Below are 12,629 nucleotides of genomic sequence, written 5' to 3'. Positions count from 1 at the left end.
CTGAATTTTTGTATTTAAAACAGTCTTAATAAGCCTCACATCAGTTTATAGTGAAAGTTTAAATAAAGTGATTTGGACATGATTGAAAACAGATCAAGTTTTTATTCAAACATCTGTTGCACAAAGGGGAAAAACAGTAAAAAAACAAACTATATTTAATTTACAACAGTTCAGCAAGAGGCCTCAATTATAAAATGGTGCTGAATTGATCCTGGCTGGAAGATTATTTTTCATATTGTGTATGCGTTTCAAAGGGGGTGTGACTGAGTGTCGTTGCTGTCCAGTGAAAACTTTGTACAGTATCTCCACATTTGATTTCTTTTAATTTTTCACACTGAAGGATTAAACGTTTCTTTATAGTTTGAGAAATGCCTTCTACTTCTTAGGATAGGAGTAAATTTAAAAATATCTATTTGAAAAACATATGATCACAAAGCTTTAAACTTTTTCCTCAGTTTATGAAAAAGGGATGTTTTGGTGATGCCTGTTTTGAAGCCACTGAAGTAACAAAATATTACAATTAGCCAATTAAAGGCACAATAGTGTTTAATCATAGCCACAACTTTGGGAAGTATTTTTTCATCATATTTTTACACCCTTTAGGTACACAAAAGTTGAAATTCAACATGGAAATTAGAAGCCACAGGTGCCAATTTTCAGTCTTCCATTTTTAATTTACAACACCATCGCAACACTTTGGTAGTGCAGTGTGTATTACATTATAAACAGTCACTGTGGCTTTCTAGTGCTTCTAATTTCTCAGTAGTGGAGAAATTGAAAACAAAAAAAGTGAATGCACAACCAAAATAAAAAAAATAAAAAAGCAATGATTCACATACAGGACATTTAGAATTCAAGAAAATAATACTGAATCACGTGGCTTCAATTCACAATTATTCACACAGACACACAGGTTGGAAGAAGCACATACAGTAGACGAACAGTAGGGCAGTGGCTCAATATTTAGGTTAACTGAATAAGTTTGAAACGTATCTTCATTTCTATAACTTCAATCCACACAACAATTCTCAAACAAACATTTTGGGACATATAAACCACCAGCAAAGGTCTGGATATCATGCAGCGGAGCGCAACCACATGATGATACAAAAGTCATATTTAAAGGCCGATAAGTAAACATCATCCTCACGTTATAAAAATACACTCCTGTAAGCATAAAGGCAGTTAGGCAAAGGTTGTAACCAGCCAACCTGCAACCAATCTGTTCTTCTATATACTGTACATATGTGTTTTATAGTTCTACTGTGAAATGATAAATGAAGATGATGATGCCCTACTTATATGTGCCTCATGTCTTTTTTTTTTTTTTTTTTTTAATAAGAGGACTTCCATTTAATAACCTCATTATGAGTACTCCAGAGCATTTATTCACCAAGTGCGTTAATTTAGTGTTGTAGTTTAATATGTCTGTTGATAGGGTCATGGCACATTCCCCAAAAGTCAATATTAGTTATTCTTTCAGAAGTAAACAAATGCTTCCAAATGTAGAAACGGCTTCTACAAAGTCAGCATAACAAGACCAAACAAGTTTCACAGCTTCATAATAGTTTAAGTGTCAGGTTGATCGTTTAATTTACATTTTTCCCAAAAAGACACTGGATATAAGGGTGGGCATTGAAAATAGGGGTTTTTTTTAGTATTATTTTCACATCATTCTATTTGTAATGAACGTTTAGTGGCTAAAAAACAACATAAAGATTTTGTTTCCTGAATTTGTTGACATGATAAATCTGTGAGATACCTCTCTACACTTGGATGCCCAACGGAAGTCATTTATTCAAAAAGGATAACTGAAGAGGATGTGTTCCCCCTCTGTTTGGCTCTAGAAGATGAACGCACTTAATGAACCAATAATCAATATGACCTTAATGTGATTTCTACAGTATTAACGTAACCTTGTGGCATAATGAAACACTTGCGGATCTATGCAGATGACAGTTCAGCTACAGCCATGTCTTCTGCATAGGATTATTTTGTATGACATATCCGCTGGTGAGGGTCAGTGTGGTCTCAGTCCGAATCAGAGTCTGAAAATTCATCTAGAAGACAAAAACACATCAGATATCAGAATGAGTGATACTTCTTAATGTGGGTTTTATGTGTACCAGTGAATAAATAAGTGAAAAGACCCGTCTAAAGACAAATGCAAAAAATATGATGCATTTGGTCGTCTTTTAAACAAGGACAGTACATGATGGATAAAGCTATCTGAGATTGGGTTATGATATTGCAGAAAGAATAATGAGCTAGTTTTTTATGAAACTACATCACTAGTGCTGTTTCAACACTTTAAACTTTGTTGTTTAAAGCAGCGGTTCACCTATATGTCACAAAAAGAATATGCACCTCCCTTCAGTGTTATCAAGCCATGTGGATAGTTTAGATTTTATTTATTGAGGTTTTGTTCCACCACCCAAATGCAACAGAGGTGACAGAATCGAATTTGTGGCATTCGAAGCACCGAAAATGTTTAAACTCAGCAGAAACAAACCTGTCCAGAGACAACATCAGCTGTAGTTGTGTACAGCAGTTAATATCAGAGTGAAAGAAGCTGAATTTGAAAAAAAAAAAGTGTACATAAAAGGAGATTTTCAAATGTTTAAGAGGTCTGTCTTGGCTGTAACTTGCGCCCTCGTGTTTGAAAAGCATAAACACAACTTACCTCAGCGCAAACAAGTTTTATAGTTATTGAATCTATTTTATTTTCATCTGCACACAAATATAGCCCAAATGTTTAGGTCAAAATTTGTTATAATGTGAACTGACCCTTTAACCTCAGACAGGGACGGAGGTTTGTTATAGTATCATATGGGTCAGATACAGTATATATTTATGGAAATATATGTATGTACATATTTTATAAAGAGTTTTTAATATAAAGTATGTCCATATGTAAACAGCACATTATTTGATATACATGATCTTATATGGCCATATAGTATAACAGATTTTCACTCAGTATATTACCTTGCTGTCTTGATGGCTCGTCGTTGGACTCCCCTCCTTGCTTTAGAAAATTGGCCAGCTCATTAAAAATGAAATAAAAATCTAAAGCAAATACGATGGTGGCAATGAATCCGAATACCTGTGATGAGACAGACGTTAGATATCAATACAGTGAAAAACTGCAGGTTGAAATAAGAACTGAAGTTATTGGAAAACAGCTAAGTGTGCGTGTGTATCTGTGTGTGCACACTATGTAATAAATGATGGTGGTACAGGATTCAATCAGATAGTCAACGTTACCCCGGCTGCCTTGGAGGAACCGTCTGCATATTTGGACACTGCAATAATGGAAATGATAAAAAAGATGATGGAGGCCGTCACACATCTCATGAAATCCTTTGAGAGAAGAGAAAGAAACACTATTATTTAGAGGAAAAACAAACATTGGATGACAGTTCTTCTCATCATGTAAACACATTCATATCAACTGTCTCACCATAAGAGGCCAGAGGAAGCCCTTAAACCTCTCGTTGAACTTGGTGGAGTATGCAAACAGCAAGAAGAGAGCAGCCAGGAACTCCAGCAGGGGAACTGTCACAAAGGCTGCTGCTTTAGACGCAGCGAAACACACAAACGATACGAAGGACAAAGCCTGCAAAGGAAGTTAAAACAGAGAGAGAATTTAATGTTCTTAATGTGTTTAATGAAAGATTTAAAACAAAATCCTTGGCTGAAGTAGAATCATCTGTGGTTAAAGGCAACTTAAGGATATCTGGGTTTTTTTTAGTGACAGACATTGAGCAGCTTTTTCTCACCTGCCTGTATCTATTTATACCTGCTGCCTCCTTCCCCTCATCTACTTTATGATTTATTTTTTACTACGCACTTATGTGTATTGCACCTTTCTTGCATTGAAGTGCGTATCTATTTATGTCTAAGTGAGCTGCTTTAAGCTGAAGGCAAATCTACATTTTTAATCTGATTGATAAATAAAGTAGAATCTTCTTTGATCTTCTCCCTTCAAGATAATGTTACACCGCCCTGCAGCTGTAAGACTGTGTCAATTACAGCTTCAGGCCTACTTCCTGTGAGGAGACACAGCTGCTAAAAGACTGTTTATTAACACAGGCTTGTACACTGTTACAGTGAATCCTCCTCTGTTTCTCTCTCACCCACACAAACACATTGCAAACACCCACACACACAAAACTATCATGATTAAAGAGGATGTTAAAATGTGCTGTGTGTGTGCAACAAAACCCCCAAAACTGTTATCTACAATACAAGTAAAGAGCGTCTTCCCTGTTTCTTTTATGCTCTCCATTAGAAGTGCTGGACAAATGAAAGCAAGTCCAGACACTGTAATCTCAAACAGGCCCGGCCATCTTGTCTTTGTCTCAGTCATTCATCCTACACTGGCCTGAGGGTGGGAACTCCCCCTTTCTGAACCCGAACTGCTGCAGCTGCTGTTCTTTAAAAAAAAAAAAAAATAGTGCTACTGAGCAGCATCCTGTCAAAGCTCCACAAGATCTCCCTGTAATCAGACAATGCCTACAGGTAAAACTATACTAAAAGCTTTTCTCTGAGGTTCTGAGTAGATCCTCCGGCATGTTTGCTTTTGAAGAATAAAGTCTGGGATGTTGGGATCATTCATCACAGCACAGCAGCATTATACTGTACATTATCTGGCAACAAAGACAAAGCACTCAAACGCTTTGGATGGCTTAGATGTGCACATCAATGGAGCTAATTGTTTTCCTTCTTATTAATGGTTTGGAGAGCGAGAATCCACTGTAACATTCATAGGAACTTCTCGGTTGTTTGTAACTTCTGGAGTAAAGAATAACTGCGTAACAAAGTCAAATCACGGAGGATAGAGCATGTTTTTCAACCGCTGCACCTAAAAGGTAGGCGATGAGTCAAAGGAGCAAATATTAAAGGTAGTGAAACTTGCTCTGAGTGCAAATGTGAGCTTCAAATCTTACAGAAACACCAAATCTCCTGGGATCACAGTACATTACTGTGCAAAGATGTCTGACAATCCTTACTGTTTTTTTTTTTTTTTTTAGTTTTACCACCGATGGAGGACGAATACTTTGCACACATTTATCACACCATGCATTAACAGCTTGTTTGAAACAACTTTGAACATATTTCAAACTCTAAAAAGAAAGCTTCTTGCAGCAAGTGTATAACCTATGATTTCATTTTCCTTATTGGGTCTGTTGCTGGCTGACACTGTAGAATCCTAATGAGAACGACACGGTGGTCTGACACACTGTGTACAATAATGCATGCTCAGCAGGATAAATGTCTGACTAATACTTCCAAGAATGGCAAAGCTACAGGGTGTTTTCTCTTGAAGCTTCAGTGACTGTGGGCTGATTTTACACAATCTGTGAGCTTTAAATCATATCAATAAGACAATAAAAGTGATACTTTCCAACAAGAAAAGCTTCCCAGCTACAGCAAGGAAAACAAACAAACACACTGGATGTGGCAAAATACAAAAAAAAAAATCACACACTGTAAGTATGCAGAAGTAATATTACTTTGCTAAAACCTTAAAACCTACAGTGCACTCAAACTAGCCCAACTTTATTAGTGTTTCACACTTTTTACTAGAAGAAAAGGTTTATTTTTCCCAGGTTTTGACAGCTGCCGCTGCTCAAATTCAATGGAGATGAATGAAATTTTGGTTGTGGCACTGACAGCTATGAAAAATTACACTTACAATTATACAACTTGATAACATTAGGTAACTTTATTCATTTTTGCATCAGTGTGATGAAGTTCCTTTATTTCTAAGGTATTTAATGTACTTCATTTGCCAAAAGTCAATGGATTCTGATTATTTTATCTACAGTATGAACAGTTTCTCACCTGATTTCCTTCCCAGAAACAATACTAAATCACACTATATATCAAAATCATTACAGACACATACATTCATAGATAGAGAAGTTTATCCATTGTGTAGATTTTCCAGAGTGACAGGGACACTGTTTCTGTAAATAAACACTGCTATTGCATTTTTTAAAAATGCAATTCAACAATGATGTGAGCACCACAAACAAAACCTCCTTCACATCATTTGTATTAAGGTGGAGGCAAAAGGATAACTCAAAACCTGGACAAATAAAACTAAAATCTGCATGGTTCAATACCACTAGTAAATGAGACACTGTGTTGGCATAATTTGGGTGAATTGACCTTTTAAATGCCAAAGATAAACAATCAAAAGCATGCACACTGTAAATTATTATTGTGCTACCTTACACTCGTACTACATACACACAGCAGAGTATCTGTTTAGCAGAGTTGGTATAAGGCACCCGGATCTTGCCACATCATATTTCATGATCTGCGATGGCCTAAAAAAAGCCACAACTATTTAAAACACAGTATGTCATTTTATGTGAGGAACTCATTTTTGCCTTGAAGGTTCATGCTCTATTTCATAGCAGTGAATTATTTTTTATGATTATGGCATTATCACAAATGTCCTAAAGTTTTCAAACCATTACAACACTACAAAAGTTTAAATCAGTCTTCACTTCTGCTTTTTACTGTCAGCAGAGGCCAGGGGGTTTTTTAGTTGTCTGATACTGCAGAGTTTTAGCCATAGGAGTGAAGATGACAGTCACACAGTGAAGTGGCAGTAAAGAGGCTGGATTGTATGAGTGAGTTCATATTATGGCAACAGAATGAAGGATGTGACTGTGTAGAAGATGACTGCTCTCTCACAGCCCAGCATGACCTGAATGCACATGAGATAAATGTGAGGGGTCACACAGACCCCTTCCCACAAATGCCTGATGCTGTAACCCCCCCACATCCACCCAGTCAATCCAAAGTAACTTCTCTATGAGCTTTAGCTTTTTCAATTGATTATCCACAAACACAGAGATTGAGAGAAGCTCAGACCGTTATTTAGAAGCACACATAGCATAACAGCGCAGATGAGTCATGCAGGCAACAATGAGACTCTTCTTTGTGTATCATTATCCAGTTTAAAAGTTTATTCCAAGTTTTAGGAGTTTAGGCCACTCCATAGCTGCTATAACCCCTTACTGCTCCTCCCTTTAGTAATGGAAACCTTGTGACGGAAACACTGACCGACCTATTTTATAGATGACAGTTTACCAGTCTGTTAAAGTCATTTCTACATGTGCATTGAAGCAATAGTTGCCATAACTGTTAGGAAACTGCAGATAAAAGTACCCAAGAACGCAGCGCGGTTTGACTTTTGTGCGCACTAGGCGACGCAGTGGTTCAGTAACAGTATCATTTGTTTAAGAAGTGATTCCTCTGCTCATTTCTTACCACTTCAGCAATAAGCAGCATTCCTTTCCTTGAAGAGGCGAACTCTTTGCTGGGAAGAATGGAGAGTAAGATAGTCTGGCGCGGCTGGTTCGCGTTGGGAGCCTCGATGTCCCCCATTGTTGAAAAGAAAAATTAACTCCTCAAACTACACGTAACGTACCAGATTCAGGGCAAAACAGAAAGATATGTGGAGGCGTGAGGCTTCTCGGAGGTGGAAACGGAAACAATGACAGCGCGGAAACGCAGCGCGAGCTCCCAGAAAGTGCAACATCTGCTTTCTCCAGATGTGAAATGCGATGCCCCCAGCTGTAGGCTATACAACTCAGCACTGACCCAGTGGAGTGGAAATATCCCCACTGATGATGTCATGAGGGCAGAGAAAAAGTCTTTTTTTTTCTTTCTTTCTTTTTTTTGTTATTTGTTGTCTCAGCAAGATTTATTTCAATTTAACAAACATTTTAAATATTTTTCAAAAAATTACAATAGGCTATAAGTTACAGCATTAGACTGGATTACAGTTGTAATCTTATACATGGTGAAAACTGGCAAAAACTTTGAACTGGTGCACACTTTTTGAAACATTGTGCAACAAAGCTTTACAATAAGCAAGCAAGTAAGTTATTGATATTTCAGAGCACGTGAGAGAAAACAATCTTGTTAATTCTCACAGAATGCTGCATTTTTAATTTTTTTTTTTTCATGTCATGTCTTGACTGACTTGATTCTGGGTTTCATTTCTTGGCTTGTTGAATGTGATGTTCTTGAAAATTGTGTAGGTGTCCACAGTCAGCAGCCCAGCTGACAAGAAACCAATTATCTGCAAATAACAAATCACAGAATAAATGCAACATGTCAACACATCTGGGTTCCTGTGTGTGTGTGTGTGTGTGTGTGTGTGTGAATGTGTGTTGGTGTGTGTATCCAGCACATGTACACAAATAAAGTGGAAAGTGTATTTTATTGTAGGGCAAAACTAAAATCCTTGTGTCAAATTTCGCCCATGCAATGAGATGTGAGATTGCAATTATAGAATAAAAATATATTTCTCACCCCTCCAACCAGTGTGCCTGTGAAAGCATATGTTCTCAAGGCAATAATACTCAAGACGAGAAAGTAGACTGCTGCAAAAACTGAATTGAAAGCATCCTGAAGAGAAGAGAAACCAGATTAAGTTTTATTAACTTATTAAATGCCACACGTAGTTATAATATTCAGTTCTCACAAGGAATAACACTTCACCCACAACGAGAGGCCAAAAGAAGAGAGTAAACTTCTTGTTGAGTTTGAGCAGGTACAGTAACAGCAGAAATGAAGTGATCAGCAACTCTATGAACGTGGCTGCAATGTGCTCTGATCTGGATGCTGTGGCAAAACACACGAACGCCACAAACAGAGTCACCTAAAGCAGAAATAAACAGACACAATACACTGATTCATTCTTATGGCAACAAAATATAAGTCATACATAAAACAACATACATTGAAATAATAAAAATGCTTGAATTTTAATACCATGACTTGTGATTTTTCACTAATCTTCCAGTAGAGTGCAGCACATCAGTCATGGCATTCTTTTGTGGTGCACATGACAGTTTTTTCTTGAGAAAGAGGAACTAAGCAATCTGACCCTGAACCAACCCTGATTTTCCATGTCACATTTTCAAACCATTTTTCCAAACGCTCTTTTGCTAAAGCATCTAAATTGCTCTCGGCATGTTAATGTGGGTCATGTTATCAACAAACTAGTTTTAGAAACATGGTTTACTAAAATATGTCAGACGAGCTTTGTGTCTTTCCTGCTCTTGCTTCATATATCTGTTCCCCTTTCTAATGTGTACACGTATTCTCTGTTTCAGTGTACATCTGCTGCAAAAAACTTTTATTAATATACAAATGTCTCACCATCTCTGCTAGTTTCAGGATGCCTCTCTTCGATTTGAGAAAAGCAGTGTCCACGTCCATGGTCGTTGTTATATTTTGATCCTCTGACATGATGGTGGAGGTTCATTTGCAGAAGACGGCTCACGCTGTCTGTTTCCTGAAACATGCAATTTCCTTTAAGCTGTAAAGGAAATAACAGTTAGTAAGAATATATGCAATATTTTTACACCAGCGGTTACTTCTGCATGACTGAAAAAGCAAAATAGGACATTTATATAATGCTCTGACTTTTATAAGAAAATATACTCAAAGCTGAAGAATGAATGAAGAATGATCTCCATCAGGGACCTGCTAGTAATGGAAGAAGTTTGTTTAATTTTGTTTGGAAAACACTTGAAGCACTTTGTTTTTTTGTGTGTGTTAAGTTGAACAACTATACATTGTTGGATGTTTTAAAAAGTACCACTGACCTCATAGTGAAACTACATGTCAGGTATTTTAAGCCACATGAGCAGAGCCACAAAACATTTTTTCATAACAAAATATTTCCCTATATGTGTTTGTGTGTGTGAGCACATAATGCACGCAGCTGTGTTTGTACAGTACCCATATTAATTGCTTTATTTATAACAGTACCAAAACAGTCTTGATACAACATAATAAAAATCCCTTTTATTATAAAACACATTTCTTGCAGTGTAATTACAACATTAAGTATATGTAGAAAATATACAGAATTTATCCACTTAACCAGAATGAATCCAAAAAAAAAATCAATCTATATAATCTATAACATTAGATCTGACCAAAAATAAGCATTTCACTAATTGCTCAACATCACTTAAATGAGTCATGACTTAAACCACCAACCAACCAACCAACCACGGAGTGTGTGTTTCCAGAAAACAGCTCATCAAAATCACAGTTTAAAATGCATTAAAATAAAAAAAATATTGCATAATCAGTGTAATGTTGTGATACAACATACTGAAATTCCCTTGGTTGTACTCCATGTCCATCTCTTCAGCATTGTGCATAATTATTTTACAAATAATTAAAAACATTTTTCTTTAAATAATAAGGTTGTTTGTTGATCCGTAGAAAGGCACATCTTCAGGTTTTACTTCCTCATCTTCGTGTCTGGCTCAGCGGTTTTGCTCTTAGTGTGGCCAGTCACACTTCCAGGGCATAGATTTTGGCACTTTGAGACACTTTCCTAACTTCTCGCAGCCTGCAGGGGCCCAGTTCTGTAACAGAAAGCAGTCACCATAGTAAGCACATATTAAATATCCCTTCCAGACATGTTTGATGACATATAAAAAAAATATTCTTCTTTGTGTCTCTTATGGTTTTTCCACAAAAAGGTTCAAATACCTCCTTAAAAAGAGATCTATTCCTTCTCCCTTATTGAAAAATCCAAATCCCATGAATATGCAAATATTTTTTTAGTTTGAAAATTTATGTGCTGGATGTAAGATGTCTCCTTCTTCACTGAAAAGTCCATTCCTAGTGTATGAGCATTGGAGGATTCAAGTTTTCACATCACACTTGCATATTGGACCACGACTGGCTCCACAAATCATGCATTTTAGGTGAGCACAGAGACACGTTCCACTTTCAGCAAAAGAATGTGAAAACAGCCTTCTAGTGTCAAACTCTGCACATACATCATTCTGCACAGTGAAGCTCAAACCTCCAGTTGAAGGAATAAAAAGACAAACACATTTTTTCACTGGAGGAGGACTTTAAAGATAGTATTTATTTAAAAAGGAAGATCTATTATATTATTTGAGCAGTGGTGGCCTAAAGCTTGTGGGTGGAAGGTCATCGTTTCATTCTCCAGACTGGCAGGATAATTCTGGGTGGGGAAAGTGAACCTTAACTACTCCAGTGGAGCTGCTCAGTGGTCGGCAGATCAGACCATGGTTGTACTGGGCAGCTTTTAGGTGTGAATGCATATGAATGTGTGAATGTTATCAGGGCGTTCCTGCAAAACAGAAGCTTCCTCTCAGTGAAACTTCCCTGAATAAATAAAGGTTAAAAAATATAAATGCTCTTGTAAGAATCTAGATGTTTGCCAGTGGGGGGAAAGAGTAAGATCATGTTTGTGTCCTGTCATGTTTATGGTACTGTTTTCTCTCCTGTGTCCTTTGTGCCTAGTCCTTTTCCAATCCTCTAGTGTGGCAATTATGTGTATCCTGTGCCATTAAATAAATGTTGGCCCATTAGGTTTAGATTTATCACAGGAAAAGGTTTACTATATTGGAATAATAATTTAGGGGCACATGATTGGGATTTTGTTTTCAAATATGTTGTCATGATATTTTAAAGCTTTAGAATAGAAATCAATTTTAGTTACCTCCATCACAAACAACAATGGAAAGTGTTCATGAAACTGCATTTTTTTCCCCCCATCAAATATGTGAATAATGGTGCCAATAGAGAATGGCTTGTTTGAGATAAAGAAAGGTCAATAGATCCACATTAGCATGACACTGGACATTCAGTTACAGGACAGCACACAAACATGATTTATTCGACACCACACTAGAAATTGTGTTCATTTCATCCACCACAAGGGGGCAGTGCTATGACACAAATGAATCCACAGCGGAGTAGTTAACTGTCTCTGGAGCTTCAAGAGACAAAGCCACAACTCAATCCAGCTGCTTTTAATATTCCCCAATAGGTCATTTTGTCACAAAAGCATAGCACAGACAAAGAGAAAAAGTTCAGATTGGGTTGATGGTTTATGGTTTCATCCAACATGATATTCATTCTGGTGTAAAGTAAATAATTGTGGTAAATAAGCTGCAGGCTCTTTGCAGATTGAAAGCAGATGAAACCAGAGAAAAGCTTCTCTATTCAGAGACTTTTATTGATTCTCAATTCTTTTATAAATGCTTTATCAATTTCCCTTATTATCTGATATATCTATCAGTCTGTGCTGGTGTGAAGGAGAGAGCAGAGAGATAAGGTGCAAAGCATTATTTACACTTGTCTGGTTCTGACAGCTGCTGAGCCAAAAGGAACATATAGTATCTGCTGTGAAAACTGAACCTGGCTTTGGTCAACTGCCTCTGGATGTTGTGGGAAAAAGAGATTTTTTTTCAAATTGACCAATAAAGAGAATCAAGGAGGTAAAAGACATATTTATTTATATTATGTAAATCTTACCATCACAGCTAAATCACACATGTTGAGCTGGGGGATGCCGGGAACCAGAGTCTTCTTATGCAGCTCCACAACTGGAGAGATCCTGCTCAGAACATCTTGGTACTCCTTTGTCAAAACACTGTAAATACACAAAACACAGGGTCAGCAGGGCAGGAACTTATGATTAGTCAAGTTTCATTATATGCTAATTAGGTTTTTGATAAATCAAATATTCATTTACTCGATGAAATGTCAAAAAACGGTAAAAAAAGAGAGCCCAACATGTCATACTCAGATGT

At 36.9% G+C, this 12,629-nt stretch overlaps 3 protein-coding genes across 4 annotated transcripts in view; all 3 read right to left on the bottom strand.

Annotated features, from left to right (window-relative positions):
• Positions 1–82: 82 nt before the first annotated feature.
• Positions 83–7,640, bottom strand: cmtm3 (CKLF-like MARVEL transmembrane domain containing 3). Its single transcript, XM_044351660.1, has 5 exons — positions 7,294–7,640; positions 3,464–3,619; positions 3,268–3,363; positions 2,989–3,106; positions 83–2,060 (listed from the first exon to the last, which is right to left on the bottom strand). Exons 1-5 carry the CDS (start codon positions 7,408–7,410, stop codon positions 2,032–2,034), a joined length of 516 nt encoding a protein of 171 aa, XP_044207595.1. The 5' UTR covers positions 7,411–7,640; the 3' UTR covers positions 83–2,031.
• A 46-nt stretch (positions 7,641–7,686) lies between these two features.
• On the bottom strand, positions 7,687–9,338 carry LOC122982402 (proteolipid protein 2). Its single transcript, XM_044351673.1, has 4 exons — positions 9,196–9,338; positions 8,537–8,692; positions 8,344–8,439; positions 7,687–8,110 (listed from the first exon to the last, which is right to left on the bottom strand). The coding sequence occupies exons 1-4, from the start codon at positions 9,283–9,285 to the stop codon at positions 7,991–7,993; spliced, it is 462 nt and encodes a 153-aa protein (XP_044207608.1). The 5' UTR covers positions 9,286–9,338; the 3' UTR covers positions 7,687–7,990.
• Positions 9,339–9,831: 493 nt separating this feature from the next.
• galns (galactosamine (N-acetyl)-6-sulfatase) overlaps positions 9,832–12,629 on the bottom strand; it is a 21,105-nt gene continuing 18,307 nt past the window's right edge. For both annotated transcript variants that reach the window (XM_044351608.1, XM_044351598.1), the window contains 2 exons: positions 12,352–12,469; positions 9,832–10,421 (listed from right to left, as the gene is read on the bottom strand). In XM_044351608.1, the coding sequence (XP_044207543.1) occupies positions 10,335–10,421; positions 12,352–12,469 (205 nt within the window). In that variant the 3' untranslated portion in view covers positions 9,832–10,334. The remainder of the gene's footprint in view (positions 10,422–12,351; positions 12,470–12,629) is intronic.

Source organism: Thunnus albacares, chromosome 1, assembly GCF_914725855.1.
Source record: "Thunnus albacares chromosome 1, fThuAlb1.1, whole genome shotgun sequence".
Lineage (NCBI taxonomy): Eukaryota > Metazoa > Chordata > Actinopteri > Scombriformes > Scombridae > Thunnus > Thunnus albacares.
This window is presented reverse-complemented; position numbering and strand designations above follow the sequence as displayed.